Source organism: Pseudoliparis swirei, chromosome 20 (genome assembly GCF_029220125.1).
Source record: "Pseudoliparis swirei isolate HS2019 ecotype Mariana Trench chromosome 20, NWPU_hadal_v1, whole genome shotgun sequence".
NCBI classification, from domain to species: domain Eukaryota; kingdom Metazoa; phylum Chordata; class Actinopteri; order Perciformes; family Liparidae; genus Pseudoliparis; species Pseudoliparis swirei.
The window spans coordinates 9,491,402-9,507,876 of NC_079407.1; the positions used below are offsets into that span (position 1 = coordinate 9,491,402).

Sequence of the window (16,475 nt, forward strand, 5' to 3'; positions counted from 1 at the left end):
TGGGCTATACAAATAAACTGAATTGAATTGAATTAGGGTCGTGGGGCGCTGGAGCCGATCCCAGCTGACATAGGGCGAAGGCAGGCGACACCCTGGACAAGCCGCCAGTCCATCTCAGGGAACACATAGAGACATACAACCATTCACTCTCACATTCACATCTATGGGCAATTTAGACATCAATTAACCTGCTGCATGTCTTTGGACTGTGGGAGGAAGCCGGAGAACCCGGAGGGAATCCACGCTGACACGGGGAGAACATGCAAACTCCACACTGAAGGACCGCCCCGACCGGGAATTGAACCCACGGCCCTCTTGCTGTGAGGCGACAGTGCTAGCCACTACACCATCGTGCAGCCTGATTGATAGCATCAATCTCAAATATAAAAAATATTTTTGAACATCGATGTAACAACTAAAGTTATTAAAGTACACACCGTTCCATCCATTGAGTAGATGAAATGTATCACAGTTGTACATTTCTTAAGTATGAATTGTTCATGACATCAAGCTTACTGGAGAGAATCAGGAGTCCAACATATGCAGTATTGATGGATGTTGCTCTTACCTGCACTTCCACTCCATAGCCCATGTAGACAGTGATGACATAGCTGCAGTACATAGAGTGAAGAGCAGAGGTGGACTGTGGCGGAGCATCTATGTATCCTTCTGGCCCAGTCAAGTTCAGCTGGCAGGCAACTGCAAAGACAAACATCAACATGGCAATGAGACTAATAGAAGCAATGCATGCACACACTATGCAATCTGGTTTTGGCGAGTGAATATACCCTCAATATTGTATTTTTTACTGCAACATAAACTATCAGCTGTTAAGTTCTTTAAACCATGGAAATTACCTTACCCTTACTTAAACCAGATCATGTTAGTTGTTCAATGATCATTTGAGTCATTTTGGAAGGCACAGACCCAAATTCAATTTAATTTTCAGTGTAAATACGGAGTGAAATTACTCCCAAAATGGTCATAAAATATCAATTATAAGATCTACAATGAAAAATTAGATCATCAAATGTGTACGATGTATTCTTTGTCAGGATTTGTGTGAAATGTAAGGTACTCACAAACGCAATTGATTAATTTAGGTTTAGGATTTATTAATAGGCTTGAGTCAAAGATAGCTGCTACTCCACCACCTTGGCCAGTGCCTCGAGGAATGTGAGTATTAATATGACTATGAGGAATTGATTAATTTAGGCTGACATATTCTTCATGATTCTTCAGACAGGATCCAGTAGGACAAACAAAATTAATGTGATTATCTGATATTAAATGATGTAGTAATACAGCTTTAGATGACAGATCTAATATTTAGGAGTCCACATGTAGTTCTCCTGTTGTGTAGTACTGCTTAAATAGTGGTGTTAACCTTTATGAGGTTATTTTGTATGACTCCTCTTCTGGTTACTTTTTATTTAATTAATGAAGTGGCCGTGGGACAGACCCAGTCTCTATAGAGTTTTGGGTGGGTAACTGCTCGAATGGAAGTGCAGAGAAAGGTGTAAAACTACAACTCTGCTCCTGCTTCCTGATCTGAACTCTGGGTTGTCATGGATTAAGCCCGTTAATCAGGCCTAGTCGGGAGTCATTACCACCGGTGTGTATTACAATCTTACAATACTTACGTTTATCTTTAGCCAGCAGTTTTAAACAAGATTCAATGCCGATAACCAGAGTTGATTTCTCAGTGGGTGTATCGCTAAATAGGGAAAACCGGTTAGAAATAGTGGTGGTGGTGCACAGTGCACTTCTGTTTAGACTTATTATTCCTTCGTTTAGTTACCCAGCCTTCCGGCTGCTCAGGGGCTGCTCGGGAACAGCTAGAACAGTGGTCACCAACCTTTTTGAGCCCAAGATCCCTGACCTCCGCCTTCATGACCGGCAAGATCTACCTATTGAGGCGTTGAGAGAAAACGACGGTCCAGACTGGATTTATGACGAGGCTTTTTATTTGGCCTAATTCTAATTGAATGAAATCAAAACACTTTGGTCCAGCTTTCAAATTGATGAGACCAGGAACACAGAAATTAAGTGCAATATAAAAAGTAAGATATTTGTTCACCGCACACAATATGAACAAGAAAAAACACATTTGCAATGAGCAGCTGGATGAACTACCAATATAAATGTTATATTTATTTACATTACAACACAACACTGACAACATGATCAGTCAGTGCAACTCATGTAAGTTCAGCTCTCATCACAATGCCATCAAGTCATGTGACTCCAGTCAGTGCATGGCTGTGACTGAACTCTGTCTGTGAGCTTTAAGTTAGTTCATAAGTACAGACAGACAGTCTGAGGCCGTCTGTGAGCTGTCTGTCAGTAATCCAGCTCCTGGTCTTTGATTTGGTGATTTTCTCAACTTCACTGACAAGTTTTTTGTGGCAAATGTGGTATTCATGAAAGTTTTCTCATCTGGGACTGGTTCTGAACTCAGGCCGTTGGTGATTACGTTCACATCAGCTCTACAGGCATCCTCAGATTTAAATAATTATAATAATAATAAATATGAGAATCACCATTTGTGACTCCTGCATCTGTGCTTTTTCAAACAATAGAATACATATAATTGCAATCACTTTCAAGTAAACCAGATTGCTCCATCAGACAAGAAAAAAAGCTCAATGTTGAGCTTTTGTTTTGAAGGACAACAGCAGAAAAGCCGAACTCACGGAGTTAAGACCTGGCAAGTCGCCAAGAATCTCGGCAGTTGCGCATGCGCAGGTGTAATTTGTTAATGCCGTAACGTAAACATTTACACTAAGGTACAGGCATTACAACATTTATTTATTGATGACGTAGTTGTCCCTTGTACTTTGAACTTGTGTAATATGTAAAGTTATGAATAAAGGTCTTTCTGCATTTCCCCTGCGCCCCACCTGTACTATACGCTCCCCTCTCTCGGGGCGCACAGCTGAGAACACGGCTGTCAGAGAACCCGTTTTCAGGCGTTCATTAAAATCAGGCGGAGATCTTTTCTGACGTCGATCTTCCAGTCAGGAAGAAAACGTTTCAGAAGACACTTCAGAAAATGTTCGAGAACGAGGAACAATGTGTTTGTGATTTTATTTTCATTTTATTTTGGAGATCGACAGGGAACGTCGCGATCGACGGTTTGGCGACAACTGAGCTAGAAGAAGCTACGTCTGGTTAGCCCGCACCGGCTATGGGTGGGGGCGGGTTAACTAATGTAGCTAACGTCTGGGCTTCTAACCCACTGAGAACTGCCTCCAATCTAGTAAATGAACTGCACTTATTGTATGTCCCTTTATCATTAAGGGAGGCAGAGGAATAGCTATACATGTGACACACTGAGCAAGAGGGAGCGGGAGGGGGAGAGTAGGCCTAAGGGAAGGAAGCCTTCGCTAGCTGTTAAACTGGCAACCAGAAGTGATGCAATGTGATTACCGGAAGAGAGAGATGATGCGTTCAGGAGACTTCAGGATTGAGAGAGCAAATCCAAATAGCAGAAAGGTACTTTTTACTACCTGAGACGAGTTAATGAAAGACGGTCTGGACTCTGACACCGGATGTGTGTTTAGTTCTTTTTCCAGCCTCTGATTTACATGGATACACTGAGCTCCTCAATGGACCTTATGGACGAATTTACATCTCAATTGGACCTGGCTGTATCTGAAGATCCTGACCCCTAGCCCCTGCTTCCTGCATCCAGGCCCTGGCCTTTTTCGGAATGCCTCCTGCCTTTGTGGCGCTGCCTCCTGCCATGGCCCCCCTCTCCTCTCTTCCTCCTTCTGTTTCATGGATAGTGGAAATCTGGATCATGGTCCATGCCTACTACTCATTATTCATAATTTGTCATATTCATTGAATGTGTTTTAACTCTATAACGCTGTTCATCTGTACACATGACATCTATTGCTTCTGTCTATCCTGGGAGAGGGATCCTCCTCTGTTGCTCTCCTGAAGGTTTCTTCCCTTTTTCACCGTGAAAGGTTTTTCTATTTTTTGGGGGGAGTTTTTCCCGATCCGATGTGAGGTCCTGGAACAGGGGTGTCGTACAGATTGTAACGGCAAATTTGTCATTTGTGATTTTGGGTTCTAAAAAATAATCTGAATTCTATTGAATTAATATATCTACTTAAATTGATCGTTCTTTTTTTCATACTGTAACATTACTACTGTTATTTCTGTCTGCATTGCACACACTATAGCATGTCTGTCCGCCCTGAAACTGTCATGATTTGGGACTTCTGTTTTTGCCACTGGGGTCATTTGGCGACCTCTGGTGGTCGAAAGACATTATTTCAGTCTTTCTGGTCCACACCTGTTTTCACTTGAATTAACTTTGTTTGACCAGGGTATAAATACCTGGCAGTGTGCTAGACACGTCATCGCGACGTTTGATTATACTTTGTGATCCTCGTTACCCTCTCGTAATGTTTGCTAGTCCTCTTTGTGTTGGATTATACCATTTTTGGATTATGACTCTTGGTTTGGAGGATACCATTTTTTGGATTTGACTCGTTGTTGGGATTATACCCTTTTTGGATTTAACACTTTCGTTGGGATTATACCCTTTTTGGATTTGACACTTTCATTTGGATTATACCTTTTTGTGTTCGCATTATTGCTGTGTCAAAGACACGTTTACATTCTTTGAAACTCCATTGTGACGGAGAGGAAATAAAACAATCTTTTGACTGTACTCTGCATCTGGGTCCTCAATCGCCCACTGGGTAAATCGTGGGTTACCACTCCAGCGACCCGGGTTCCTGACAGAACGTCGCGATCATTATGGACCTAGCAGAGCACATGTCCCAGCAATGGGAGAGAATGGAGCAGACCCTCCAGGCTATATCCCTTAGGCTACAGTCAAGCAACACCCGTCTTGACCAGCACGAACAAGCACTAGTGCACCACAAGGAAGCAGAGGATCGCCAGCAGAGGGAGGCTACTCGCCAGCAGGCAGAGCTGGAGGCGCAGCGGGAGTGTATGGTCCACCAGCAGGCGCTGCTTACTTCCCAGCGCGACAGCATGACTCTCCAGCAGGAGAACCTTGCCCGCCAACAGGCGGATATTGCTCGCCAGCAGGAAGACGTACTTCGCCACACCCAGCACCTGCAACAACTGGACCAGAGAGGCACAGCATCTTCCTGAGGCTCCTGTTCCACACTCCTCTGTGGAACCCCGGGTCTCCCAGCCGCATCGCTATGACGGCAGCAAGGGGGGTTGTCGAGGTTTTCTCACACAGTGCGACCTGATCTTTGAGCTCCAACCCCGTGCCTTTTCCTCAGACCGCTTCCGCATAGCGTACATCATTACCCTTCTCACAGACAAGGCCTTGAAATGGGCTACCGCAGTCTGGGCGAAGCAGGGCTCAGTATGCTCTTCCTTCAATGATTTCCAGGAAGAGATGTTACTGGTCTTTGACCAGTCCATGACCGGGCCAGACACTGCCAAGCTGCTAATGACCATTCGGCAGGACAAGCGTTCCGTTACGGACTATGCCATTGAGTTCCGCACTCTCGCAGAGGAGAGTGAATGGAACGACAAGGCTCTGGTAACGGCCTTCCACCACGGGCTGTCGGACGCCCTGAAGGACGGGTTGGCTTCGATCGGTTGCCCCAGGGAGTTAGAACCTCTGATTGCACACGCCATGCGATTGGACAACCGTATGAGGGAGCGTCGCCGGGACCAGGGGGTCTCCTGGCTACTACCAGCAGATTCTGGGAGGTCCAGATCAAGTGAAGATCCCGAGCCTATGCAGCTGGGCGGGGCCCGACTGTCGGCCAAAGAGAAGGAGCGGCGGAAGCGTCAGGGTCTTTGCCTTTACTGCGGCGAGACTGGTCACCGCATATCTTCTTGTCTCGAGCTCTCGGGAAAAGGGGTCGTCCGTCCAACCAGGGAAGGGTTGTGACGGGCGCAACCCTTTCTCCCCAGTCTCCGGACCAAGCGGTGTATCTTCCTATTTCCATCTCCTGGGGCAAGAATGAACATTCATGCCAGGCTCTGGTAGACTCCGGGGCAGCGGGAAATTTCATAGACCGGGGTCTTGCACTAAGGCTCAAGATCCCTCTGGTCTCCCTTGAGGCACCGCTTGCTGTCACCGCCCTTGATGGGCGAGCACTGGGAGACGGCAGCGTGACCCAAGTCACATCACGGGTGAGGCTGCGACTGGGAGATCATCGTGAGGAGATCTCCCTAAACCTGATCTGCTCTCCGGAGTTTCCGGTGGTCTTGGAGTTCCCGTGGCTCAACCGCCACAACCCCCATCTTGACTGGGTAACGGCCGCATCCTCGAATGGGGTCCTACCTGCCACGCCACCTGTCTCTTCATTGATTCTCCGCTTTGTTTTCCCAAGCCTCCTGAGCCTGCTGAACTGTCGCTGGTGCCGGCAGAGTACCTGGATCTGCAGGAGGTGTTCAGCAAGAGCCGGGCCGCTTCTCTTCCACCTCACCGGCCATACGACTGCTCAGTCGAGCTACAACCAGGTACCATGCCAACCAGAGGGCGGATTTTTTCTCTTTCCCGTCCAGAAAGGAGGGCCATGGACGATTACATCAGGGACTCTCTAGCATCCGGGTCCATCCACGTCCCCTGCCGGAGCGGGGTTTTTCTTCGTGGGCAAGAAGGATGGTTCCCTGCGGCCCTGTATCGACTACCGGAGCCTTAACAAGATCACCATCCGTAATCGCTATCCCCTGCCACTGATGTCCACAGCATTTGACCTCCTCCAGGGTGCAAGCATTTTTACCAAACTAGACCTGCGAAATGCGTACCACCTGGTCCGCATCCGGAAGGGGGACGAGTGGAAAACGGCATTCAACACCCCGACGGGGCACTACGAATACCAGGCCTAACTAATGCTCCAGCCGTGTTCCAGGCCCTGATCAATGACTGTCTCCGTGACATGATTAATCACTTCGTTTTCGTGTACCTGGACGATATTTTGATTTTCTCCAGTTCTCTGCAGGAACATCGCCTACACGTCCGACAAGTTCTCAAGAGACTCCTTAAGAACCATCTCTTTGTGAAACCCCAGAAGTGCGAATTCCACAGGCCTGAGGTTACCTTCCTGGGGTACATCCTCAGGGAGGCCCAGATTGAGATGGACCCAAAGAAGACAAAGGCAGTGAGGGACTGGGAGGCCCCTAAATCCATTAAGGGGGTGCAGCAGTTCCTGGGCTTTGCAAATTTTTATAGGAGGTTCATCCGAGGCTTTAGTTCTATTGCAGAACCCATCTCCGCCCTTACCAAGAAGGGTCTGGGTCCCTTCGTCTGGACCTCTAAGGCGGAGGAGGCCTTTTGTGAACTGAAGAGAAGGTTCTCCTCAGCTCCCATTCTCGTCCTTCCGGACCCATCCCTGCCTTTCACGGTGGAGGTGGATGCCTCTGAGGTAGGGGTTGGGGCTATACTCTCTCAGAGGGCTCAGGACGACAAGATCCACCCCTGCGCTTTCTTCTCCCACCGGCTGAGTCCTGCAGAATCCCGGTACGACGTGGGTGACCGGGAGTTGCTGGCCGTCAAGCTGGCGCTCGAGGAGTGGAGGCACTGGCTGGAGGGCGCTCAACATCCGTTCCTGGTGTGGACGGACCATCGGAACCTTGAGTACCTCCAGGTCGCCAAGCACCTCAACCCTCGACAGTCTCGATGGTCCCTGTTTTTTAGTCGGTTCGACTTTACCCTTTCCTACCGCCCAGGGTCGAAGAACATCAAGCCCGACGCCTTATCCCGGCAGTTTCCCTCGGATAGCCAAGATAAGGAAGAGAGGCCCGTCATTCCTCTCTCCCGGATCGTGGCATCCATCCACTGGGGGATTGAGGCCAAGGTCAGAAGGGCGCAACGGGACGAACCCACCCCAGGTCCGGAGAGGCCTGGACTCCTCTTCGTTCCCCGAGGCGTACGATCACAGGTACTCCAGTGGGGCCACGCTTCTCGTATCACAGCACACCCTGGGGCTCGACGGACGCTGGAGTTCGTGCAGAGACGGTTTTGGTGGCCTGGCATGGCTGAGGATGTTAAGTCTTTTGTCGGGGCCTGCTCCGTCTGTGTACGAAGCAAGAACTCCCACCAGCGGCCTCAGGGGTTGCTACATCCCCTTTCCATCCCACACCGACCGTGGTCCCACATTTCCATGGATTTTGTGACCGGTCTCCCCGTATCGGAGGGGAACACTGTTATTCTTGTCATTGTAGACAGGTTTTCGAAAGCCTGTCGCTTTGTGACATTACCCAAGCTACCGTCCGCACTTGAAACCGCGAAACTCGTGTTTAACCATGTATTTCGGCTGTTTGGTCTTCCACTGGATATCGTGTCCGACCGTGGTCCCCAGTTTTCTTCCAGGGTGTGGCGGGCTTTCTGCAAGAGCATTGGGGCGACGGTCAGCCTCTCCTCCGGCTTCCACCCTCAGTCGAACGGACAGACTGAGAGGATGAATCAGGAGCTCGAGACCACCCTGAGGGCACTGGGGGCAGACAACGCATCCTCCTGGAGCTCCTGTCTTCCGTGGGCAGAATACGCACACAACACCCTCCAGTCTTCCGCTACTAATCTGTCTCCTTTTCAATGTCAGTTTGGGTTCCAGCCTCCCTTGTTTGCAGAGCAGGAGGAGGAGGTTGGGGTGCCCTCTGTTCAACACTTCATGAGAAGGTGTAGGCGGACCTGGAAGAAGGCTCGGCAGAACCTGGTGCGCACCGCGAGGACCAACCGGCGCCGGCGACCTGCTCCTTCCTTCCGTCCGGGACAGAGGGTGTGGTTGTCCGCACGGGATATTCCCTTGCGAGTGGAGTCCCGCAAGCTGGCGCCTCGGTTTATTGGCCCATTCAAGGTCGTCCGGAGGATCAACCCGGTGACCTACCAGCTCCCTCGCACCCTGAGGATTAACCCCTCTTTCCATGTTTCCCTCCTGCGACCCCTCCTGTCCTCTCCTCTGGCCCCGGCTGCCAAGCCCCCTCCCACCCCCCGCATCGTGGGTGGACAGCCTGCCTTCACAGTTCGCCGGTTGCTGGACTCCCGTCGGGCGGGGCGCGGGTTACAGTACCTGGTGGACTGGGAGGGTTACAACGCAGAGGAGCGCTCATGGGTCCCGGCCCGGAACATTTTTGACGACTCCCTCATCAGTGACTTTCACCGCAAGCATCCTGATTGCCCAGGGGTCATCAGGAGACTCCCCTAAGAGGGGGGGTACTGTCATGATTTGGGACTTCTGTTTTTGCCACTGGGGTCATTTGGCGACCTCTGGTGGTCGAAAGACATTATTTCAGTCTTTCTGGTCCACACCTGTTTTCACTTGAATTAACTTTGTTTGACCAGGGTATAAATACCTGGCAGTGTGCTAGACACGTCATTGCGACGTTTGATTATACTTTGTGATCCTCGTTACCCTCTCGTAACGTTTGCTAGTCCTCTGTGTTTTGGATTTTGACTCTTTGTTGGATTATACCATTTTTGGATTATGACTCTTGGTTTGGAGGATACCATTTTTTGGATTTGACTCGTTGGGATTATACCCTTTTTGGATTTAACACTTTCGTTGGTATTATACCCTTTTTGGATTTGACACTTTCATTTGGATTATACCTTTTTGTGTTCGCATTATTGCTGTGTCAAAGACACGTTTACATTCTTTGAAACTCCGTTGTGACGGAGAGGAAATAAAACAATCTTTTGACTGTACTCTGCATCTGGGTCCTCAATCGCCCACTGGGTAAATCGTGGGTTACCACTCCAGCGACCCGGGTTTTTTCCCGACTCCGAGTTCCTGACAGAAACACAGTTTTTAATATCCAAACCAAGGATGGGGCCTAAGTTAGCGGGTTCTGTGTGCTGTCCTGTGCGGTTTGTAAAGCCCTATGAGGCAATTAATTTAAATTCAGGCTAAATAACAACAACTCACCTGACTTGACATGTCTTTCAGTCTTGTGACTCGTCTGTCGAGCTGTTACCGTTTCCTGTAGCAATGCTGCTTTGAAAGCTCTTCTAATTTTTCATTACAGAATACAGGCTCCTCTACAGCCTTTTGCAAACAGCTTGAGATGGCAGGAAGAGGCGGGGTCATATGACCTTTGACTTGTTAACTTTTCCTATAAATGTAGTCACTATAGAGATGTTATTTATACCCCGCTGAGAGTCAGAACTACATATGTGGGTTAGGGTTAGCGTTCCATCTATTTCATGGAATGAAGTTACACCTATGTATCCAGATAGGAGACACATGTCACAAGTCAATACCATGTGTAAATATGGTTGGGAAAGCCAAGATGACTAGCCATTACAGTGTAGTCACAGTAATGACTGTACAAGTCTGGCATCGCTATAAACACACATAGACACTATCTAATTATATATATATATAACATTTCAATTCAGTTTATTTTGTGTAGCCCAATATTACGAATTTGCTTTAGCAGGCTTTACAATCTGTACACATACGACATTCCTGTCCCAGGAACTCAAATTGGATCAAGAAAAACTACCAAAAAATAAAAGAAAAACAATTTCACAGGGAAAAAAGGGAAGAAACCTTCAGGAGAGCAACAGAGGAGGATCCCACTCCCCAGATGGACAGAAGCAATATCTGACTTTGTTTGAAGGTGTTCAGGCTTTGAAGGTTTTCTGCCTTCTAAACAGCTCAGCCTGTAAGGCTCTGTTCGGTGTATCCTCTGTGTCTCCTCTGTCTCCTTGATTGTTTCATTCCCTGCACCTGCCCTCAGCCACTCGTCTCGTTACTGTATCATGTCGTACACCTGTTTTCCCCCCTATATATTGTGCCACTCTTTCACTTGTCTCTTGCTGGATTGTTGTCTTTTTCCCATAGTCTTGTCGTTCGTGTTTCTAGTGCGTATTCCTGATCCTGCCTGTTTCGACCCTGCCTGCCTGCCCTGACGCCCCATTCTCTGCCTTTCCCCTTTTAGACCTTTTGCCTTTTTTTTTTACTTTTGCCTCATTAAAGAGCGTTTTTTGTTATCCCCACCGAGTCCTGTTCGTTCCTCTGCACCTGAGCTTTTGCCTCTCGCTACCCGTGCTACCAGCCCTGACAGCCCGACGATAGGACAACTGAGGACAGAAGTGGCCTTCAAGGTTTCTGTTCCACAACCTTGATCCCTTCTTCTTTTTGAACCACAAGTAAACTTTTGCCCAAGTGCTTCCTTATGAAGAACATCATCTCTGTGTTCCCCCGACACTTCAACTCAGGGAGCATCCACTCCATTATCACTGGACTATAGTGCTGTCACTGAGATTTTGAGTGCAGTCCTGTCTGTCTGTGCTTTGACCAGCTGTCCCCCTGCACACATATGAGCTGTTTATTTAAGCTGCTCAGGTCTTGATCTTCCTGACCTGCGAAGTGCACTAAAGTCACCATCACGATATTTTTTGTCCACATCCACTTGACAATTTCTGAGTATTTCGCTGTGGTCCCTGTTTGGACCTCTTGACTATTTAAATTTAAAAAAAGATCTGTGTATGATCTGAAAGGTCTGTGATGCAGCAACGCTGCCGGAGAGTATTGAATTCCTATAGCTGTGGAACTTAAAATAAAGCATTACAAAAGATAATCAAATGTGTTTTGTTCAAAAGAAATTAAGTGACATTCTGCCACAATTCGAATTTTCTGGATGTCTATACAAATACAAGTAATGTGCATATTAAAGAGACGCATTTAATTTAATTCACATAATTTACGCTAACTACACACAACTGACATCTATGGCAGCCTTATTTTGTTTGGTATAAAACAAATCTGATGATGCTGAAGACCTTCAAGACAGTTCAGAATGTCTCTGACACCTGCCTCCTCAGTTTGTATCGGTACGTCATCACTGCTCTGAATCAATGCATAACCAGCCAGACAAACCATGAGGAGCTGGAACACAAGTCACAGTTTGCCATGTTTATGATGAAAATGCAATTCAGATTCTAACAAAAACAAGGTTCAATCCAAAATGGGCTTGCATCCCCCGTCAATATTGAAAGCATTTGATTGGCAGCATTCCATTCTGTGCTGTCTGCTGTGAGGGCCAGGCTGGCTCACGCCATGGACGACGTAACTACTGACATTAGGATTGGAAAAATAAAAACAGTGACCGGCCTCTTTGGTCTAGAATGCATCAGCCATCTAGAGTATTGGGATCCATTTTGGGTTAAGTGTGAACTCTGTAATCAACATCACGAAAAATCTGACATGGGTTATCTCAATCCTGATTAAAAAGAAGAGCAGATTCCCTTGCCAAGTTCTTGTCGACTTTTACAGAGGAGCAAAAGTGAGCATCAGTGATGTTAGTGACAAGGGGAGCTTGTGAAGATGAACAAACTAAACCCATCGAGCCACAACCTGTTGACCTGCTGTCATCTGGAAAGAGATGCAGACTTATCAGCTGATAACCAGCAGACTTCAAAGAAGCTTCGTTCTCTGGCTGTGAGACTCCTCAACTCCACCTCATCTTTCATACTCCACTAAAATAAAAACCTTTTCCCCTTACAGGTGTTTCAAATAATGAAGGAATATGATTGTTATGCCAAGGGATATATTTAAAAAAGGCCAACAAATCTTACCTGGACTCTGCACAGCGGTGATGATGGTGGTGGTTGTTTCCTCCTCATCACTGCCTGGCCTCATGTGCTTCAGTCCAGGCTGACCGGGCCTCACTCCCTCTTTCTCCTTTGCAGAAGGAGCAGCAGAGGCAAGGCTGGCAACATGTTCTGGAGCCCTGTTGGTGACTGGAACAGGGGTGGAGGAGTGAGAAATGGCTGCTATTGTGTGCATTACAAGGATTGTTTGCACATTGGAGATTTCAGCACTCTCATCAGAAGCCCCGGATGGCAGGGTGGACCAGGTGCGCTGAGACCCAGATAACCCGCTGTCTTCCAAGTAGAGTGAGTGGTGGTTTGGGACGTTGACAGGCGAGGCAGTGGTGACAACGGGGGGCCTCCTGCCTGAGTCTTGGGTGGTGGGGAACAGCCTGGCCTCGCTCTCTTGAGGGCTCGCTTGGGTGATGGATCCACCACCATCAGAGACAGAGGCTGAGGAGAATGAAAGAGAATAACAGACATTGCTGAAGGGATGTTGATTTGTAGCATAGACTCAATGATCACTTGGCTGTGCAGGTGCAGATTTTTCTGGCTTCACTTTACTGCCTGCTCTTTGCTTTGGATCCAAACCTTTCCATCCACTGCCATTTAACACACTGCCAATCTCATTTTTAATTGGTAAATTATATAGAATGGTGCTACAGCCTGTGCCATAACACATGGCTGCAACAATGGTAGAAACCTTCACTCCAAAAAACAGTGATGGAGCAGCCATATTCTAGCGATATTATTCATGGACCCTGCAATCTTTTTATTCCAAAGTGAAAACAGTTATTTATGTTCCTGTATGTATTACTTTTAGTGGTTTGTATTACTAGTATTTAAATATTTTAACAAAGCCTAATATAATCTCTGATCTTTCTTTATGACAATTATTTGACACGTCAAAATAGAAACGTACAATATATTTAACAGGAAGTATTTGATGAACTGGAACTGAGGACAGACTGTACAAGCTGTTATCTGGGGGTAAGATCTCCATGTGGGGCCCAACAGGTATTTGCTAACACCATAAACACAGTAAAATAAGAAGAAAAGTGAAAGTCAAGGCAGAGGACAGGGTCTCTGTAGAACCTGAAACCTCTAGTGGGTCAGAATGGATGACAGAGAGATTATTATGAATCACTACATACATTGATTTTAGGAACATGCTGTATATTATAACTATAAGTTATAAGTTATAACTGTCACAGGCAGTGAAGGAGTTAGGGTGCTTTAAACAGTGTGTGCAGGTCCCTGACCCCCACCCTGCCCATGTCAGAATGTTTACTGTGCAATTGTACTTTGTGTCGCAGTCTATGGAGGACTCAAAATGACTTAAGTATAAATAAATGCATGAATAAATATAGGAATAAATAAATAAATGCTTAAATAAATGTATAAATAAATGTATAAATGCTTAAATAAATGTATAAATAAATGCTTAAATAAATGTATAAAAAAATAAATGTATAAAAAAATGCTTAAATAAATGTATAAATAAATAAATACAGGAATGAATAAATATAAGTTATAAATCAACAGGACATCATTAAATAAATATATTTCTACATTTCTGTATTTCTTCATTTATTTATTTCTCAATTCATGTGTCCACACGTATTTCTTCATATATTTATGTGTGACATTTACGTGTCCGTATATTCAAATGAGCTGGGGCGGTCCGAACCTGTCTAAAGCATGATTGGTCATAGGAGTGTAATGCACCTGGTGTGTTATGCTCTACTACTTCTGCCTGGCACATGATGCTGAAGTTGGCTCGCTCAGCTCACCGTGAGCAGAAGTTAGCCTAGACAGCTTTTTGACTTCAGCCGTTTATCAATTCCAAGTACACTGAGTACAGACTCGTGTTTTCTTGGAGTCTGGTCTTGGGAGTCCAGACTCTCGAGGACGCAGGACGGTCTTTCTGGTCTTGTGACGTCACCACATCAACTGTTCTTGCTCATGAATTTACTCCAATTATTCACTGTAAAATACTTTACAGTGGCGTAGAATGTGTTGCGGTGTTCACTGTTGTTTGGCGTATGCTACGAATAAACGGTAATAACTATACAACGTCTCGTAGCTTTCCTGACCCAGGGTCGCTACAATATGAAGTTATGAATCTTAACCCTCAGTCAAATTGACGTAACGTTATCTTTTAATAAATAATAAACTCTTTGTGCTCTTTAGATCCTCCAAAACCTAATTATATCTCATGTTTAGTCGCTACGGAGACGTCAGAGCCAGCGGAGCATTTAAAAAAGTCCTGCCGAGATCTGGCTGCTCTCGGCGGCCACACAGCGCGCTGACCGCCCGGCTCAGCCGAGCTCAGTGGTCCCGCGAGCAGGACCTCAAATCGCCATCGCATATCCTTATTTGGCTGAATCTCGATAAACCGACCACAGATTTGATGCTTAAACTACTAACTTCTTGGCTGAAAACATCCTTAAATTACATTCTGTGACTCAACAACAGTAGTATTTAGAATGTACAGACAAGAATGCATAATAAACGCTGTTCGTCTACAGATCCAAGTGCTAGGGATCGATTGCTTCTGTCTTGCTCCCCGACTTGACCAATCCTATTTCACAATGAGGTTCGGACCGCCCCAGCTCATTTGAATATACGGACACATAAATGTCACACATAAATAAATGAAGAAATACGTGTGGACACATAAATAGAGATAAAAATAAATGAAGAAATACAGAAATGTAGAAATACATTTATTTATTGATGTCCTGTTGAGTTATAACTTATATTTATTCATTTCTGTATTTATTTATTTATACATTTATTATTGTATTTATTTAAGCATTTATTTATTTATTCCTGTATTTATTCATGCATTTATTTCTTTATTTATACTGAAGTCATTTTAAGTCCTCCATAGCAGTCGACACAAATCCATTACTTAACTGATTTAGTGTTGAATTCAGCAGTTGCTGTGAAAGAAGAACTGACCAGACATTTTGATTATAGTTAGATGATGCTGCTGCTGTGTAGTCTTTATTTTAAGAATGTGCCACTATAAGCTGTGCCCAAATGGAAATTATGCACAAAATATTTGTATCTACTCAAAAGATTTATACCGTGAAGCTGAATTTAAGATTTATTTCACAGTGAATTTGACAGCAGAAAATATAACTTCTAGCCATAGAATAAATAAAAAATGCAGTCATCCTCTTTATCTCTCCCCGTTCACTGCTCTGCTTAGCTGTACTTCACACTGACATCAAGGCAGAGCGAACCTGTCTCATGCTTCTGGACGGAGACAGGAGCTCTCACTCACATAGCTCTGCATCAATTCCATCTTTCAAAGCTGAATTTTAGCCATATTTCCCTTCAACACTTTTGTACATGGAGCAATGCTGTTACACTACTGTGAGTGAATTGGCAGACTGAAAATGTATTGTAAAAAGCTCAAGCTTAAAAGTTTCTTCCCTTCCCATCCTCCTTGTAACAAGACTTAATATTCCTTCCTAAGGATGAGCTGCTATAATTCTCCCAGTGTAATGATCAGCGCTCCCCTCTCAAGTGCACCTTTGAGATCTAATCTGAGACCCCTTCATGAGGCTATCATCTGCTGAGGGAAGTATTATGTTTCTTTAACAAAGCTTCATTTCCACAACTAGAACGGGCACTCGGTAGAGCGCATACCTTCGCATATCACAAGATTGGGCATTGAATTATGAACATTTTGGCATTAGTTGCATGCCATTTGTACACAAATGTATCGTGCTATGGTAAAAAAAAGATGTTGACCTTTCCATGACCTTGACATTGACCTTTGACCCGATTTATCCCAAAATCTAATCAAATGGTCCCCGGATAATAACCAATCATCCCACCAAATGTCATGCCATTCAAGAAGATTTGACCTGTTCATGATCTTTGACCTTGACCTTTGACCCGATTG

The 16,475-nt window shown here is 45.7% G+C and overlaps 1 protein-coding gene across 1 annotated transcript in view; it reads right to left on the reverse strand.

The window, feature by feature from the left end:
• sez6b (seizure related 6 homolog b) overlaps positions 1–13,556 on the reverse strand; it is a 172,991-nt gene extending 159,435 nt beyond the window's left edge. Inside the window, exons 1-3 of the mRNA XM_056441222.1 lie at positions 13,523–13,556; positions 12,539–13,006; positions 569–699 (exon numbers count right to left, since the gene is read on the reverse strand). Of these exons, the coding sequence (XP_056297197.1) occupies positions 569–699; positions 12,539–13,006; positions 13,523–13,556 (633 nt within the window). The remainder of the gene's footprint in view (positions 1–568; positions 700–12,538; positions 13,007–13,522) is intronic.
• Between the last annotated feature and the right edge of the window lie 2,919 nt (positions 13,557–16,475).